The sequence below is a fragment of the Oreochromis niloticus genome, linkage group LG18 (genome assembly GCF_001858045.2).
Source record: "Oreochromis niloticus isolate F11D_XX linkage group LG18, O_niloticus_UMD_NMBU, whole genome shotgun sequence".
Classification (NCBI taxonomy): Eukaryota; Metazoa; Chordata; class Actinopteri; order Cichliformes; family Cichlidae; genus Oreochromis; species Oreochromis niloticus.
In genome coordinates, this window is record NC_031982.2 from 31,340,832 (window position 1) to 31,358,790 (window position 17,959).

A 17,959-nucleotide genomic window follows, 5' to 3' on the forward strand; every position below is an offset into this window, starting at 1 on the left:
ATCACAGGTTTAAGTGTTGATGGTAGTTTTCTGTGGTCTAGGATTGATGGAAATACCTATTAAGTCCTGTTTTAATCATGATTTTATTGTTGTTACAATATTAACCAAGGGTACAAAAGTGGTGGAAAATCAACACCGGAATTCAACATTGATTCATTATTAACTGAGGGTAATAACTGATATAAAATCAATGCTAAAATTCAACACTGATCCAATATTAACAGAGGATGTAAAAGTGATGTAAAATCTATGTCAGATTTCAATGTTGATTCAACTGAATTGTCTGATACTATTATGACATCATTTCAATGAATATTTGCCATTTGGGTTAGCGGTTTTACAACTACTCTTTCACAAATTTTTGAGATAAAAGGAAATTTTGCAAATTTGCCTTTAATCAGCTGAAACATCTGGGTCAAGAGATGGTTTAATCATCAACTTGAAGGCCTCTGGTACATTGCCGATTATTAGATAATATTTTAGACTGAAGCATTAATTAATGGTAGGACTTCTTTGAGCAGTCTTTTGGGAATGGGGACTAAAAGACATGTTGATGGTTTGGAGTAGAGCTGGCACGATACCACTTTTTAATGTCCGATACTGATTCCGATATCATAAATTTGGATATCTGGCGATACCGATATGAATCCGATATAGCGTATTTTGTAATCAATAAAAATGTTTTTTATAAATATCTTGCTGCATTTTGTATAAGTTCATACTCAAGTTTTAAAAAACAAGAGACTGAAGCTATTCTGTTATACCTGTATGCAAAAAATACACTGCACCCAAAACATTTTATAGTTCAGCAACACTGATCAATCTAATAAATTTAAACCTACACCATCCTCCCTATTCTCGTATTTTAAAGAGTACTTACCTACCTAACTAATAGGGTTGCCAACTCCCAGCAAAAATATTGGGGAACCACCCCCCGCCCTTAATCGATGTAATCAACTTTAATTTAATGCAAGTGTAAAACAAATGCACATAAATCAATTATTTTTCTACAATAATTAAATAGATTCAACATCTTTCTTCAACAGAATTGCAGACTGCACAGATGGTACCTTCCCAAAGGAAAAAGTACTATAGCTTACTAGGGTGTATATTAGACTTATTAGTTACTATATACAATAATGGATTTCTATACATTTAATCAGATGACCACTTTTAATATTCAGATAATTATTTATTAAAAGTTTTTAAATGACATAACAAAGAAAAATATTTCTTTTCTCAGCTCTGATGATTTAGTAAGGACATCTCCTGGTTTCATCTTTATGTTTCCCTCTCACCACATATCCAAACGGATATCATGACCAGCAGCTTTTACAGCTGTGGCTCCAGCAAACCTCACCTGCTACTAGAAAGTAATATTAAATACATTCTAACAACAGCTTATCACGCTTACACCTGCTCGTCTCCTCTTTCCAGCGCAAAGTGGGCGATAAACAAACAAGAAAGACAGGACTTGCAGCAGAAAAGCCGATCAGCTGATCAGTTTCATGTTTGAAGTAAAAACAGGAGAGGAAGAGTGAATGAATGAGAGAAGTAGATGCAACTGCGCAGCAAAGACAGAATAACTCCAGCTTTGTGTCTATTTTTTAATTCTAGCTGAAGTATGGGACAGATCGCTTCCTTTTCACCTCAATATGGAACTCCGATGGCCAGTCCAGCTGTGGCTCAGTATATCAGTTGTTAAGCTTAATGTGGAAATACTATGCAAAAATTCAGGGATGAACTTGCATACTTGCTGTACTTCTCTGGGATAGTTTTCGCCGAGATGAAATGCCACGGTTAGGAAGCATGTAGCGAGGCTCCAAATGCTCCAACAGAACGCCGACAGGTCTCGCAGACAACTGCTGCTCTATCACGTGACACATACTGCTCCGATGCGCCGAGCTGTGTCACGCCAAGTAGCGCGTTTTGTGAGGTGATTTTGTGATACTTCGGATGGGATTAAATTTTTTATTTCTCTCCGATATCCGATCCAGTAATTTAGGTCAATATCGGATCGATCCATCTCTAGTTTGGAGGAAGTAATTACTTAAGTTAACTTAGAAATATCTATTGGAGAAAAGGAGTAAATAAATATCAATGGTTCTAAAAGTAGGTGTATATAATTTTACCGTACTACAGTTCACAGATCGCATTAACTCTGGGACAAACATCCAGCTCACCAGGGAAGATATGAAAAGTGGCAGGTTAGCATTTTTAGACTGTGAGATTTAATTAAAAATGGGAGACATTTAAAAGCTGATGTCAACTGACAGTTAATTTATGTGCAGTGCATAAATACCATAACAATGATGAAAAGACAAACTAAAAGAAAATTTAAACCTCTTGCAACATGAAAGATTTCAGTCATTTGCAGTTTAATGAACTCAGCAGACTCCAGTAAAGAGCAGCTGAGTGAATGTGGTCTGGACTCTGTGTAGTAGGATAGTCTTCTGCTTAAATAACAGGATCATTTACAACCCTTGTGTCACTCTGGAGGTTACACTGTGTAAGTGTCAGAAATATGAATTGTGTTCAATATTTAAGTAATTTGTTCATTTATGTGGTTTCCATATTCTTAACATTTAGTTTTGAAGGCAAACTCTCCCCAATTCCAGTTTGCATCACACTTCATTGAACAAGGTGGATGATGGAACAAGCTGATGCTTTAATTTGCTGAATTATTTTGCACATCTTCTCCCAAAGTGGCAACAACACAGGCAAAATTTTTACATCCATTAGACAACATGGTGAGTGTCAGTTCTTGAAGGATGAAGTCACACGTGTCAACATACATTTGCATCAGAGAACATGTGAAAACGAGAATATAAAATAGCCCCCAAATTAACATTTCTCACAATACAATTGAAATTATTTGATATGAACAATACTTCGTAGACTGCCCAAGAATTTGAACATGGTACTGGGAGTACAACAGATTTTCTTTAATAAAACCCAAATTCAAGCACACTGGGTGAGAAATTCCATTGTAAAATCTGAGTTTAAATAAATTGTTTCTCAATTTATATAAAACAGTGTCAGATACCAAGTCAGATTTTTGGTCTTGGGTATTACTTGCACGACTTCAAATCCTTTGTAGGAAAACCAGAATGACTGATGAATTAAATGTTTGCAATAAAAAAAATAATAAAAAAAATCATGTTTTTTGTAAAAAAAAAAGCTGATTGTAGTTAATATTTTTTTTTAACCAATCTACAATTAATATATACATGTTATATGTTATGTTATGTTATGTTATATGTACAGATATCTGTAACAAGAAAAACATGCGTCATAGGAACAAGCGAATTAATGTAACAAACAGTTGTTACTGTTATGGACATAAAATACCAAATTAACCTCATCTTTTCCCTCACGTGTTGCAGAGAAGCATTGCTATGAACTCTGCTCCATGTGAACTCTTTCCCCCATCTCTGACACTTTCATACACTGTGAATTCTCATGTGCCTTTTCAAGTTTGCCATCTGACTAAATGTTTTACCACATGTGTTACACAAGTGTGGCTTCTCGCCTGTGTGGTTTCTCATGTGAGTTTTCAACCTCGCCATATTAGTGAATTTTTTTCCACAGCTGCTACAAGAATATGGCTTCTCACCTGTGTGGATTCTCATGTGAATTTTTAAGCTCCTCATCTGACTGAATCCTTTCCCACATGTGCTACAGCAGTAAGGTTTCTCACCTGTGTGGCTTCTCATGTGAACTCCAAATGATGAGGTAACTCTAAAGCTTTTCCCACAGGCGCTACAAGAATATGGTTTCTCACCTGTGTGGATTCTCATGTGAACTCTGAATGCTGACGAGTGACGAAAGCTTTTCCCACAGTCGCTACAAGAATATGGTTTCTCACCTGTGTGGATTCTCATGTGACTTTTTAAGTGGTACATCTCACTGAATCCTTTTCCACATGTGCCACACAAATAAGGTTTGCCACCTGTGTGGATTCTCATGTGCACTGTTAATGCTGATGAGTGACGAAAGCTTTTCCCACAGGCGCTACAAGAACATGGTTTCTCACCTGTATGAGTTCTCATGTGAGTTTCCAGTCCTGGTTTGTAACAGAATTTTTTTCCACACAGGCTACAAGAATATGGCTTCTCACCTGTGTGGATTCTCATGTGAGTTTTTAAGATGTTCATCTGAATTAATCCTTTCCCACAGGTGCTACAAGAATAAGGTTTCTCACCTGTGTGAACTCTTAGATGTTCAGTTAGTTTGTATTTACACTGAAAAGTTTTTCCACAAATCTCACATTTTACAGACTTTCTACTTGTGTCAGGCTTACACTGACTATCTGACCTGAGCTGGCTCTCTACTCCACTTTTCTTTCTCTGATTTTTCCTCATTGTGTTTGCATTTGTAGTTGATCCTGAGTGCACACTCTCACTTTCTTCCTGGTCTTGGCTCCACTCTGGCTGAGGACAGTTGTTAGAAAGGAGGTCACTGCTTGGTTCAGGTTCCTCATAAGTTGTAGTCACCATAAATTTATTAGTGTCCTTTAGAAGAAGCTGCTCTCCCTCCTGACTGGTGCAGGGTTTCTCCTGGTCCTCTTTAAATTCTGGAGGCTTTCGATCCTCCTGATCCAGACTGGAGATCCTTTCATGGTTACAGACCTGTTGGTCTGCAGGAACCTCTTCCTCCTTACAGATCTTTTGATCTGAAATGTCTCAAGGGACAAAAACCAAAAAATAAAATGAAAAAAAAAACCAAAAACCCCAACAACACAAAAACCCGAACATTTAAAAAAAAGATCTCATCAACTATTTGGGGAGCTACATACAAGTTAAAACATCTTGGCATATTTTTTACATATTAACTTTCTTCTGGACGTAGAGATTTGGTTTTGTACATTACCACAATGAATTTTAAATGAAACCACTCAGATTCAGTTCAAGTGCAGACCTTCAGCTTCAATTCAGTGGTTTGAACAAAAACACTGCATAAAAACTGTGAGAAAATAAAGCATTTTTAACACAGTACTTTCATTAGATTGGCTCAGAAGTAATTGGACACATTACATAACTAAAAAAATATGTTCATTTCTAATACAGATGCTTGCTTTCTCCTTTTTAATGTCACAGTTGCTCCAAAAAGCCACCAAAGGCAGATTGCAGTGTAAACGCTGTCGCACGTGGAAGACAGGAGTGATACACCTCATGTTGTCATATCTGTAGAGTTTATCCCTGTGGTGTTCTTCTCTGTCTCACAGTGGACAGAAACTATCTTTTGGAGTTGCATAAAAAATTAGAGTGGCAGCTTATTTGATGCAGAACACCTGATTGTTCTGTAAATATTTTTAAATGGTTATATAGAAACCTTGCTTGCATTTTTAGGTAAATAGTACCATATAACGATGTTATTTGTAAAACCTGTGCATAATGTTTTGTGTGAAACCACGATAACAGAGTTCTGGCTGATTGGAGCTGGCTGGGACCTGGCTTATCGAAGAACAAGAAGCGAGTACAGCTGTTTAAATTCCCACAAGGCTAGCCGACATTTACACCCAGCTGTATTAGGAATTAAGTTAAAGAACTGTTCTGCTTTTTGGTTTAACTGTTGCTAGTTTTGCTATATTTGTGCTTTACTACTAGCAAACTTGCGAGCCGTGTGCTATGTAGCAAATTTATGGTCTACAGATTTATAACGACTTTTCGTTCTTCCCAGTGCAGACATCACTGATGCTTCACTGGTCATTTCCTGCCTTCCTGATAGTTTTACATACCTTTGCTTTGTATCTTTATTTCAGGTTTCCAGATGGTATCAAGCAGTCTGAGCGTCTCCTGCCCGGTCCAGACGATGATGTGTTCAACCTCCTGTTCCTCTTTAATCTGAGGAGGCTCTGGGTCCTCCTGCTTCAGACTGGAGCTCCTCTCCTGGTTACAGACCTGCTGGTCTGTGAGAACCTCCTCATCCTTACTCTTCATTCTGTTTTGAGAAGTCTTGAAAAGAGACAAGCGATAACGGGAGAAATTAAAAGTAAACAAATGTGACAAATATTTCAAGAACACCGTGTGAGTCACTCAAGTTCTGATACTTTTATAAGCAAAATTAAGAATAAAAAACTTTCAGGTAGGTAGCTGCTGCCAGCTTCACAGTTGTGCAACTGTTTGTCATTTTAACCTGCCACAGTGACAACCAAAAGTAATTATATCATTCAAATGTTTATTTAGATGGAGAATTTTAAGAGTGTTTTCACACCATCTGACTATGATCCGAGTCCAAATTTCAAATTAAAAGCTGTTTCACTTTGTTTGCTGATTTGTGCTTAAAGCTGCAACACTTACAATTTTTTGTTTTTCATTATTTTTAAAATATGAATTAATTGCAGTCACAATAATTAATTAATATCATGTCATTTATTTAAACTGTACTTAAGTAAAAATATAGAATCACCATGGTGGGATGATGGTTAGCACTGTTGCCTCACAGCAAGAAGATTCTTAGTTCGATTCAGGAGTTTGCATGTTCTGCTCCTCAGTGTGTCGGTTCTCTCTGGGTACTCCAGCTAGGGCTGCCACAAACGATTATTTTGATAGTCGACTAATCACATCATGCATCCAATATTGTAAAACGTACAGCTTGTTGCACCAGCATGCATCTGCTCTTATATAACTATCATTAGATTACAGCTTAAAGTGTTTAAGGTATGTGCTAACTAAAAATAAAGACAAGATGATAGTTTATTAAACTTTTAATGAAATTTGCATATTGTCTCGGTGGACTTAAATCAATTCAGCCGTCTGCTCTTTGCTCCCTCAAATATAACATGACATTGGAGCAAATTCTCGACCATCTCATATTTCTGTTTGATGTTTATTCAGCTGTGTGAAAACTGTAACTTCCCAGCCACTGATTTACTCTGGAAAAAATAAAACACTGAAAAAAGCCAAACAATAACATTTATAAGCTACCCAAGTGACTTATATAACTAACCCTATAAATGAAAGCAGATGACATTTTCAAAAGCAAATAACAAGCTAATAGAGTAGTAGTTTACAAAACCTATTATCACCTAAAATATGAAAGATTTCACATTTTTAAGCAAAACTGAATTTATGAATGTATGAATAAGCAGTATTATGCCAGCCATGTGTCATTAATTCATCTTCAAATTATTGTTTTCTTCTTAATTCAGTGAGAAACAGCTGGACGTGACCCTGCAGAGGTTTGAGGTTTGCTGTGGGGAGAGGAAAACGGGTGTAACAGCAAAGCCAACAATGAAGGTAGCTGAGTGTAAATACCATGGGTCAAGCACCCAAAACAATGGACAGTGTACAAGAGAGGTGAAGAAGAGAGTGCAGGCAGGGCGGAGTGGGTGGAGTTGAGTGTCAGAGGTGATTTGTGAGTGGAGGATGGCAGCAAGAGGGAAAGAGAAGGTCTACAAGATTGTAGTGAGGCCTGCTGTGATGTATGGTTACATGGTTTTCGCTTCACAACTAAAGCGTGCAGTTTACTTTGTGTACACTCAAATGCAGTCGAGTCAACTAGTGCCACCTATGGCCTAAAGCCAGATTAACTTGTGACACAGACATCTGCACCACGTTTGAATTTGTTTCATGCACAATACATTCGTAACTTTCAATTTTGTCTGTTTTTGTGTCTTGCAAATAAACCTTATATTATGGATTTTGGCAGTGGTGACTTTTCTCAGGAGAAGCTGGAACCCTGTTTACTAGGTTTTAAAATTTCTGTACTATTAGGTGGCAGAAGGAGAAATGTGGCCTGGTCAAAACACGGAGAGCTGCACTCTAAAAGATCTTTAAATATAGTAAACATACCTTGTGTGCCACAAACTGCTCCCAAACACGAGGGGGCAAATAATACCTCTAAAACACTTAAGTTGGCTTTATTAAATGTTAGATCTTTAGCTGGGAAAACATTTTTAATTAATGATTTAATCACTGAGCACAGCCTTGATTTTATGTTTTTAACTGAAACTTGGTTGGACCAAAGTAACAGTGGAGCTGTTCTCATCGAGTCAACCCCTCCTAACTACAGTTTTATCAGTGAGGCCAGGGTGAGCAGGAGAGGAGGAGGGGTTGCTGTCTTATTAATTGAATCATTTCAATGTAAGCAGCTATCTCCTGGAAGTTTTCAGTCTTTTGAATATGTGGCTTTACAGCTGAAGGCCCCATCCAAAGTTGTATTTCTTAATGTTTACAGGCCTCCCAAATACTGCACAGACTTTTTTAATGATCTCAGTGAACTGCTGTCTGTGATCTGTGTTGATTTCGACTGTGTAATTATCAGTGTTGGGACTAACGCGTTATTAAGTAACGCGTTACAGTAACTACGTTATTATTGTGGTAACGAGCACGGTAACTAGTTATTATGCCAAAACCAGGAACGCGTTACTCGTTACTAGGATTTAGATAGGCTCGTTACTCGTTACTTCCACAGATTCAATAACATTAGCAAGTGGTGGAAGCCAGCAGGTGGATGAAGGAAAAGGGAGGCAAGAGGAGAGACCCGAAGCGGCCGCCGGTCCGCGTGTCAGGTGAACTGAACTTCAGGTAAGAAGTTATGACCTGCAGTCTATCGGAGTCAGATATAAACCAAGTTTAGGTGGAGTTTATTTTCGGTATGCTGACATTTTCGTACTGCGTGCTAGCTAGCATGACGGAGTTTCTATACAGCTGGGTGGGTGCTATGTTACTGATGTTGAACTTTATTTTGTTCATACGGTTAATTATTAGAGTTGCCAACCGTCCCGTAAAAAACAGAATCGTCTGGTATTCAGAGAAAATATTACGCGTTTCGTACTGAGGTGAAAAGGAACACAGTTTGTCCCGGACTTCAGCTACAATGAAAAAGACACAAAGCTGAAGCTGCACAGCTGCCTCTTCTTCTCTCATTCTCTCCTGTTTCTACTTCAATCATGAAACTGATCAATGATCAGCTGATCGGCTTTTCTCTCTTGTTTATTTATCGCCCACTTTGCGCCAGAAAGAGGAAACCAGCGGATGTCACGTTAAACAACAGCAGCACGTTTAAGCTTGATCAGCTGTTGTTAGAATTTATTTAATATTAATTGCTAGTATCAGCTGATGTTTGCTGGAGCCACAGCTGTAAAGCTGCTGGTCATTATATCGGTTTGGTTATCTGGTGAGAGGGAAACATGCAGATGAAACCAGGAGATGTCCTTACTGAATCATCAGAGCTGAACAGGTGATGTAGAAACAGGTTTACCTGTTAGGTCACATGAATGAGTTGAAGGGAAGTTATGAACTGTTTCTGAGAGACAAATAACACCAGGATCCTTTTCTAAGTAGCTGACAGCTGGTAACTGTGCAGGGGTGGATCTAGCAAAGTGTTGCCAGGGGGCCAGGTAAGGCATTAACAGGGAAAGGGGGGGACAAGGAAATACTTTTCTTTGTTATTCTCATTTAAAATGTCTCGCTTTAAAAAAAAATAATTATCTGAGTCTTACAACAAACAATTGATAGATTGATACATATATATACCATCAGAACAGTGTACATCACTGTCACAACAGTGTTTATTTTCATTCAAAGGCTTTATGATTTTTCCTATAATGGTGGGCCGGTCTCTAGTCAAAATGCCCAGGACGATTTTTTTGTCCCAGTCCAGCCCTGTATGCAGCTCATCTGCAGTCTGGTGTTACCTACATCTTCCTATTCAGAAGGCAGAATTTCCAAGTTCTGAGTACAATCAAAAGCACCACGACTGCAGTTTTTGTGTTGGATGTAAAAAGCAGGCTAGAATCATGGCGGCGGTCAACGACGGTCCAGGCGTGGGATTTCTCTCGTGGAAATGTGCACATTATTTTTTCCTTTCTATTGGTAGGTGGCACAGCGCACTTGTGGCATGTAAGCAAGATAGAAGACTGACAATCTTGCTGGGTATCCAGTTACGGAAGCAACACATTAACAAGAGAATTCTGAGTAAAACCAAAGTTACTTTCCCTAGTAACTAGTTACTTTGAAAGTAACGAGTAACTTGAAGTAACTGAGTTACTTTTTTAGAGAAGTAACTAGTAATGTAACTAAGTTACTAATTTAAAGTAACTTACCCAACACTGGTAATTATTGTTGGGGATTTTAACATCCATGTGGACAACCCTCAGGACAAAGGGACTAAAGACCTGAGTAACACTCTGGGCAACTTTGGGCTGACTCAGCATGTAACAGAGGCCACACATAATAGAGGACACACTCTGGACCTACTGATCTCCAAGGGCCTGAGCATTTCAAAGGTTACTGTGTCTGATGTGGGCCTGTCTGATCATTACTGTGTTTTCTTTGAAAGTAAAATTTCAGCGCACACAAATATGTCGACAGCAGTGATCACAAAACGGTGTTTAATAACAGTAGTGAGATCTTTAACCAGGTCTTCCCATTAACACCTGGCCTGTCCAGAGGTTCAGTCAATGAGCTTGTCAATAACTTCAATGCCGAAATGCTAAACGTTATGGACACAATTGCTCCCATTAAGGTGAAGGTTATCTCTGGAAGGAAAAAGTCTCCATGGAGAAACTCCACACTGGTGAAAAAAATGAAAAATGAAAAAAGAGAGTGTCGGAAAGCTGAGCGCAGATGAAAAAAAAAACAAACTTTCAGGTTCATTATGACATCTATAAATAGAAACTTCACAATTATAATTTACAACTGAGGAGTGCAAGGAGGTCCTACTTCTCTGACATCATCACCAAAAACAGTCATAATGCTCGGGTCTTATTTGCTGCAGTTGACAGGCTAACAAACCCTCCTGTGTCAGTGGCAGCTGAACTTCGACCATGGCCCGCAATGACTTTGCCAAATTCTTCACAGATAAAATCCAAAAGATTAGACAAGCAATTGGTACATCCACAGTAGATCCAGGATATGCACTGTGTCCACCAAAAAACTGTTTAAACAACATGAAACAGTTTCACCCCATTAACAGCAAAGACCTGGAGGACATCTTAGGTCAACTGAACTCCTCTTGCTGTTTAGAAGTTTTTTCAAAAAGGTCTCAAAGACTTTGGAGTCAGACCTGTTACAGATCGTCAACTTTTCTTTACTGTCAGGAGTGTTTCCAGAACCACTAAAAACTGCTGTAATTAAGCCTATACTGAAAAAGGACAATCTTGACAAGACACAAATGAGCAACTACAGGCCGATCTCAAATCTCCCATTTTTAAGTAAGATCATTGAAAAAGCAGTTTCTCAGCAGCTCAATTACTTCTTAACACAGAATAACTGCTATGATGCCTTCCAGTCAGGTTTTAGACAGAACCACAGCACTGAAACTGCTCTGACCAAAGTGTTTAATGACATACGTCTGAATACAGACAGTGGAAAAATGTCAGTCTTAGTTTTACTGGATCTCAGTGCAGCATTTGATACAGTTGACCACAATATATTACTCAAACAACTGGAGAACTGGGCAGGTCTCTCAGGAACTGTACTAAACTGGTTCAAAACATACTTAGAAAACAGGAAATACTTTGTATCAATAGGTAACTTCACATCTGAGCAGACAAGTATCACATGTGGAGTTCCCCAAGATTCCATCTTGGGACCTCATCTGTTTAACATTTACATGCTCCCACTGGCACAGATTATAAAGAACAGCAAAATAAACTATCATAGCTATGCAGATGACACACAAATATATATCACAATGTCACCAGGAGACCGAGGCCCTGTACAGGCTCTTGGTAAATGCATTGAGGAAATTAATGACTGGTTGTGCCACAATTTTCTCCAGCTAAACAAAAAAACCTGAGGTAATAGTCTTTGGAGCCAAAGAAAAACGATTACAGGTCACCAGAGAACTTCAATCTATACACCTAAAAACCACCAACCAGGCGAGAAATTTGGGTGTGGTGATGGAAGCAGACCTAAACTTAGAAAAACACATTAAGACAATAACAAAGTCAGCTTACTATCACCTCAAGAATATTTCAAGGATAAAAGATCTGATGTCTCAGCAGGACCTGGAAAAACTAGTCCATGTATTCATCTTTAGTAGGCTTGATTACTGTAACAGTATCTTTACACGTCTACCTAAAAAAACAGTCAGACAACTACAGCTCATTCAGAACTCTGCTGCTAGAGTCCTCACTAAGACCAAAAAAGTGGACCACATCAGTCCAGCTCTGAGGTCTTTACACTGGCTGCCTGTCCGTCAGAGGATAGACTTTAAAGTTCTGATGCTGGTCTATAAAGCTCTGAATGGTTTAAGACCATAATACATCAGTGATCTCCTGACCCAGTATGAACCTTCCAGATCCCTCAGGTCATCTGGATCCGGTTTTTAATCAGTTTCCAGATTCAGAACCAGACATGGAGAAGCTGCATTCAGCTTTTATGCTCCATATATCTGGAACAAACTCCCAGAAAGCCTCAGATCAGCTGAAACACTCAGTTTATTTAAATCCAGGTTGAATACTCACCTGTTCTCAGCTGCATTTGAATAAAACACCAAATCCACAGTTTTACTTTTAAGCTTAAATTTCAAAACTTACATTTTAACTACTGATTTTATCTACCGTTTCTTTTTTTTCCCATTTTAAATCATGCTTTTTCTTTGTTTTTGTTTTTTAATGTCTCTGTAAAACACTTTGAATCACCTTGCCGTTGAATTGTGCTATATAAATAAACTTGCCTTGCCTATATAATTATATTATGTATTTATTTTTGGCCTACATCAGTAGAAAATGCCAAATTATATACACAAAGTAATCGAAATCTCCACTCCTGTTGATCATCATGATTTTAATTTTCTTTACCATAACAAAGAAATACGTCTTGAACAAATATATGAATCATTCATATTTCACATCCTGTTAGCATAGCCTGCCTGTGTAGGGAATACATTAACATGGCAAATGGATTGTGCATGAAACAAATTCTAACGAGGTGCAGATGTGTGTCACAAGTTAATCTGACTGTAGGCTTTAGGCACTTGACCACAGGTGGCTCTAGTTGACTCCATTTGAGTGAACATAAAGTAAACTGCATGCTTTACTTGTGAAGCTAAAACGCTAAAGTCGGAGGAATAAAACCTATGAGGGGAACGATAACAAAGACATGAATCTCCAGATCGTTTATTCTTGCTGTCCTGTGAACAGCATCGACGTGGTGACGTTTATTCGTTTGCCGTTTTCGCGATCGCCTCGTGCATTCCCGACTTACCGACGGCATCTCCCGCGCCCCCACCGATTCTCCCGGGAGCCTCCGACTCATCGATGGTGGCTGGGATCGCGGCACGATCATCAGCCATTGCAGCCTTCGCAGTTTAGGGAAACGAGCCCGCCAGCCCTTTATAGTGGCCGCGACCACTGGCGATACACTGTAAAATCTAATTAGTTCCCAGAACTCAAAAAAATTATGGAAACTCGTTGCCTCAAAAGAATTGAGTAAAGCTTAGCTAAAAATGACTAAGTTAGGACAACTTATTTACTTTGAGTACTCTGTACAAGCTCATTTGTTCCCAGAACTCAAAAAAATTGGATCAAGTTTACGTAAGATGACCAAGTTAGGGCAACTTACTCATTTTGAGTACACTGTACAGCCTTGTTAGTTCCCAGAACTCAAAAAAATTATGGAAACTCGTTGCCTCAAAAAAACTAAGTAAAGCTTACTTAAGATGACTGTTAGGAGAACTTATTCATTGCAAGTCTGCAGTATTAACAATAACTTGATATTTCTGACTGTACAATACTAATTGTTTACCTACTGACAAACATGTTAAGTTCAACTAAATGAAAAAACAATTTGTGGTAACCTGAATATGATTAAAAATAATTAACAACACTTTTTGTAATGACGTTAAAATGAGCCCAACTTTTATTTTCAAACACAACAAAGTATAACAGCCAACATACTGGACACTGTTCTGCTGAACAACAAACAATTATATTGCCATCACTGTTATAATCTTACAATGAAACAAAGTCTCAGATGTAATTATTCTGAAAATAAGTTTAGGCCTACCACAAGTTTGTTTTGTACTTACATTACTTATATAATCAAAATAAAATATTTGTTGTTCTGTCACAAGTGCAGTCTCTAATTTAAACAACACATTTGTTTTCCATTCCAACACATGAGCTGGAATGTTGTATTATTTTAAGGATGCTTGTTTCCAGTCCAGGCATTACTGCCTGAATGACTGTCATGGATCGAGGTGATCCAAATGTAGGTGCAGAAGAAAGTCTTTAACTGCCCTTAAGTACAGTGGCAGTGGATGTGGGTTGGAGATGCAATGAGCTTGAACCTGCAGGCGACCATCTTCACTGACCACACCATCTGTGACGGAGGACTCATCTCTCCTGTTGTCCTGCAAGCAAACAATCATATTTTTTGGAACATGAACTTAATTGCTTTCTTAAAACATTTTTTTCTGCATTTGGTATAAAACAGACTCCAATTTAGACGATCTCAGGCCCCCTCCCCACCGGAGAGGTGACATTCAATGTCCCAAATTGTCAGTCTGGATAGGCCTGACCACCACCCAACATACAATAATGTCATGAAAGCATCATTTTAAAAAGGGCTATGCAAACATGGCCAATAACTTTCATTCTAATGATGTGCAAAATGATTTTGGGCACAAAACAGATTTTGCTGTTAGAAAACTTGCAGACTTCACTATATACAGTGTAGACACTCTAAACTAAGTTTGGGGGATGTGATCTTTCAAGAAATGCAGACCAAACTGTTGTTGTTTGTTTACTTACACAGCATGTCTTGTAGAATTAACTGTGGTCACCAGCAACAGCATAGTGCAGTCATATCTCAAGTCTAATAACAGAAGACAGGAAAAGATCAGTAAAGAAACAACTTTCCCAAACCAAAGCACAAATAAAACAATAAGTAAAACAGGCTGATCTAAAGTATGATTAAAGTTCAGCCTGATTAATATAAATGTTACTGACAGTTGCTAATATATTGGAAAACCAAAATACTTACTGATGTCTTTCTGTCCAACAGCAGGAGTGCTGGTCCCGAGCCTCAAAGACAGTAAGAAGCAAGCAGAGGGAGAAAAAACAGAACATTTTTCAGAAACTGATTTGATCCTTAATGGCTGTGCAATCATTGTAACATAGAGTTTGGTTATGTTGTTAAATAAAGGCTAGATTTGACATTAATAGATGCCACAGATGTTCTAAAGCTGCCACAAAGCATGAAAAAAAAAAAAAAATAGACGTCTCCGAAAACGTCGGAGCATTTTTGCAAATATGTGATCTCTTGATAAATCGAGCAGATATTTGAAATTTACACAGCTACATTCTCGCCTGAAAATATCTTAAAAGTTTATTTTGTGACCCAGAAAAAGTAACAAGTTTTTCAGCTGCGCTCCTCCGCCATTGCCGCGCTTACAAGTACGCACAGGCTCCGACAACCGTGGCCGACAAATGCGATCCTCCTTTCCCCCAGACTACCCTTTGTGGGTCACAAAATAACCTTTTAAGATATTTTCAGGCGACAATGCAGCTATGTAATGCTCAAATATCTACTTAATTTATCAAAATATCACATATTTGCAAAAGTGCTTCCACGTTTTAGGAGAGCTCTGTTCTCCACCCCCCACCCCTAACGGCTGCACCTCTCGAAGAATTTTGTCTGGGCTCTTATCTCACTTATTTATTTCAAACAATCAACAGAAAATTTCACCACATAGTTTTATGTAAGGTTTTTAAGGCTGTGGTGTTAATTTTTAAGTAACATGAGCCCAGCGGCAGCAGCAACGCTAGGCTAACACTATCTAGCTAGCAAGATTTTAAACCTGGTGCTAAACTAAGAGAAGCCACAAAATCAGTTTGAATAAGAGTAAACATTTACTCACCAAGTCAGTGTATCAGGTAAAGATCCACAGCAATGACAACAATAATATCTTGAGCTGACGCTTCTCCAGGTTTGCTCAACATATTCCATAAAAAATGCACCGTGAACATGCGGACTGATCCGAGAGGGAGGAGGACGGTAGTCACGTGGCATTTTCAAACCACATCTTTCATCCTTCCGCACTGAGAAGCAAAACTTCCAGCTTACTTAGTTTTTCTAAGTTAAGACAACTCAAATAAATGGAGTTTATCAGCGTTTTTGCATAAAAAGTACTGGTAACTTATTTAAATTGAGTTCTAATAACAAATTGATAAAAATTGAGTTCAGCCTATTTAATATTTTTAATTAAACACAATATTACATTTTACAGTGTAAGGAAAGGTAGCTCGTCATAGAGGACTCACACTCGGGGAGCCGTTTTTATGGTCGACTTAGGCTCCCAGAAGAGCCTCGAGAACCCTCGTGTTGTCTTTGCATACCTCCACAATGGTATATTATTTAATCTTTTAAAAAAAAGGAGATTTCCTGCATACCACCAGAAAGAGCCCAAGTTACCACTAGTGCAGGGGTGGGCAACTCAAGGGCCGGTGTCCTGAAGGTTTTAGATATCACCCTGAGTGAAATGATTAGTTCATCACCATGCCTCTGGAGAACTTCGGGACATTTTGAGGAGGTAATTTAGCCATTTAAATACGCTGTGTTGGATCAAGCACACATCTAAAACCTGCAGAACACCGGCCTTTGAGACCTGGAGTTGGCCGCCCACGCACTAGTGGTACGCGTACCACAGTTTGAAAATAGATAACCTAAAACATCTGCACGGTAACCACGTGGTGAGAGTTGAAGGTTTCTCTCACAGATTCAATCTTACCGTTTAAATCAAAGGGACGCACTTATGTGATGAGCTGCTGCTTGAATTTAGTCTGCGCTGATGGTTGCTCTCATCCTGGGCGATTGTTTCCTAACGTCCGAGCAGATTTCTACCTTGACAAACTGTCAAACCACTGGTTTGAAGACTATTGTTGTGGAGTTTGAGTGACGTCACTTCCGCTCTCTTTCGAGTAGAACTGGCGCACTGCTGCACTCCTCAGGTCATTCGTAGTCAAAATAAAAGTCCTTCCATAAAGTCTAGTGCTTTGCAGAAACCTGAATAAAGAATTTTAGTTCCCCAGTGATCCAAGCCGAGTATTGACTTAAACAGTCTGTAATATTCTGCAGCACAGCTGGAACAGACTATCTAAACATGTTTAACACTTTCTGTCTGCTCATCCCTTATTCAACCCTCAGTGCTTTGGCCTTAGTCTGGTCAAAATAACCTTATCCTCTCTGTTCACACATAACAATGTTTGTTTCTATATAGAAACACCATATATTTATATTATAAATATAAATATATAGACTCAGGTCTTTTGGAGTGTAGGGCCCACTCCTGAAGACCTTCTATGACTCTGTGGTGGCCTCAGCCATCTTTTACGGTGTGGTCTGCTGGGGCGGCAACAGCTCAGCCGGGGACAGGAAGAGACTGAACAGGCTGATCAGAAGGGCCAGCTCTGTTCTAGGATGCCCTCTGGACCCAGTGGAGGTGGTGAGTGACAGGAGAATGGTGGCTAAGCTGTCATCCCTGTTGGACAACATCTCACTCCATGCAGGAGACTGTGACAGCACTGAGCAGCTCCTTCAGTGGCAGCTGTGGCACCCACGGTATGGGACGGAGAGATTTTGCAGGTCTTTCCTCCCCACTGCTGTCAGACTACACAACAAAGACTTCAACTGATCAAACACACACATCCAGACATGTGCAATAGCAATAACACTAAGTGCAATACTCTTTCTGGCATTGTTGTATTATACTCATATTGTATATAGCATTTGTATTCTATTTTATTCGATTGTATATAGTATCTTATTTTATTTTATTTTATTCTATTCTATTGTGTACAGTATCTTATTGATATCTTATTCCAGTGTTTTTCTCTAATTTTTGTATGCAACTTTGCACTGTCCACTGCTGTAACAAAACAAATTTCCCATGTGTCGGACTAATAAAGATTATCTGATCTTATCTTATCTTATTCATTTGCTATGTAAAGTAATGACACACATTCTTTTCATTCTCTTATTGCTTTTGCCACATGCTGTTTTCT

At 38.7% G+C, this 17,959-nt stretch overlaps 2 protein-coding genes across 3 annotated transcripts in view; one reads left to right on the forward strand and one right to left on the reverse strand.

The window, feature by feature from the left end:
• Positions 1-17,959, forward strand: part of LOC109195563 (tripartite motif-containing protein 16) — a 1,176,058-nt gene that overhangs the window by 867,626 nt on the left and 290,473 nt on the right. The gene's annotated exons all lie outside the window — the stretch shown is intronic.
• Positions 2,647-16,873, reverse strand: LOC100694564 (zinc finger protein 664). 2 transcript variants are annotated; one of them, XM_013266746.3, is made up of 3 exons: positions 16,687-16,873; positions 5,741-5,957; positions 2,647-4,684 (listed from the first exon to the last, which is right to left on the reverse strand). In XM_013266746.3, the coding sequence occupies exons 2-3, from the start codon at positions 5,940-5,942 to the stop codon at positions 3,444-3,446; spliced, it is 1,443 nt and encodes a 480-aa protein (XP_013122200.1). In that variant the 5' UTR covers positions 5,943-5,957; positions 16,687-16,873; the 3' UTR covers positions 2,647-3,443. The 2 variants fall into 2 exon arrangements, with proteins under 2 accessions (XP_013122200.1, XP_013122199.1); XM_013266745.3 differs by lacking the exon at positions 16,687-16,873 and adding an exon at positions 6,412-6,468.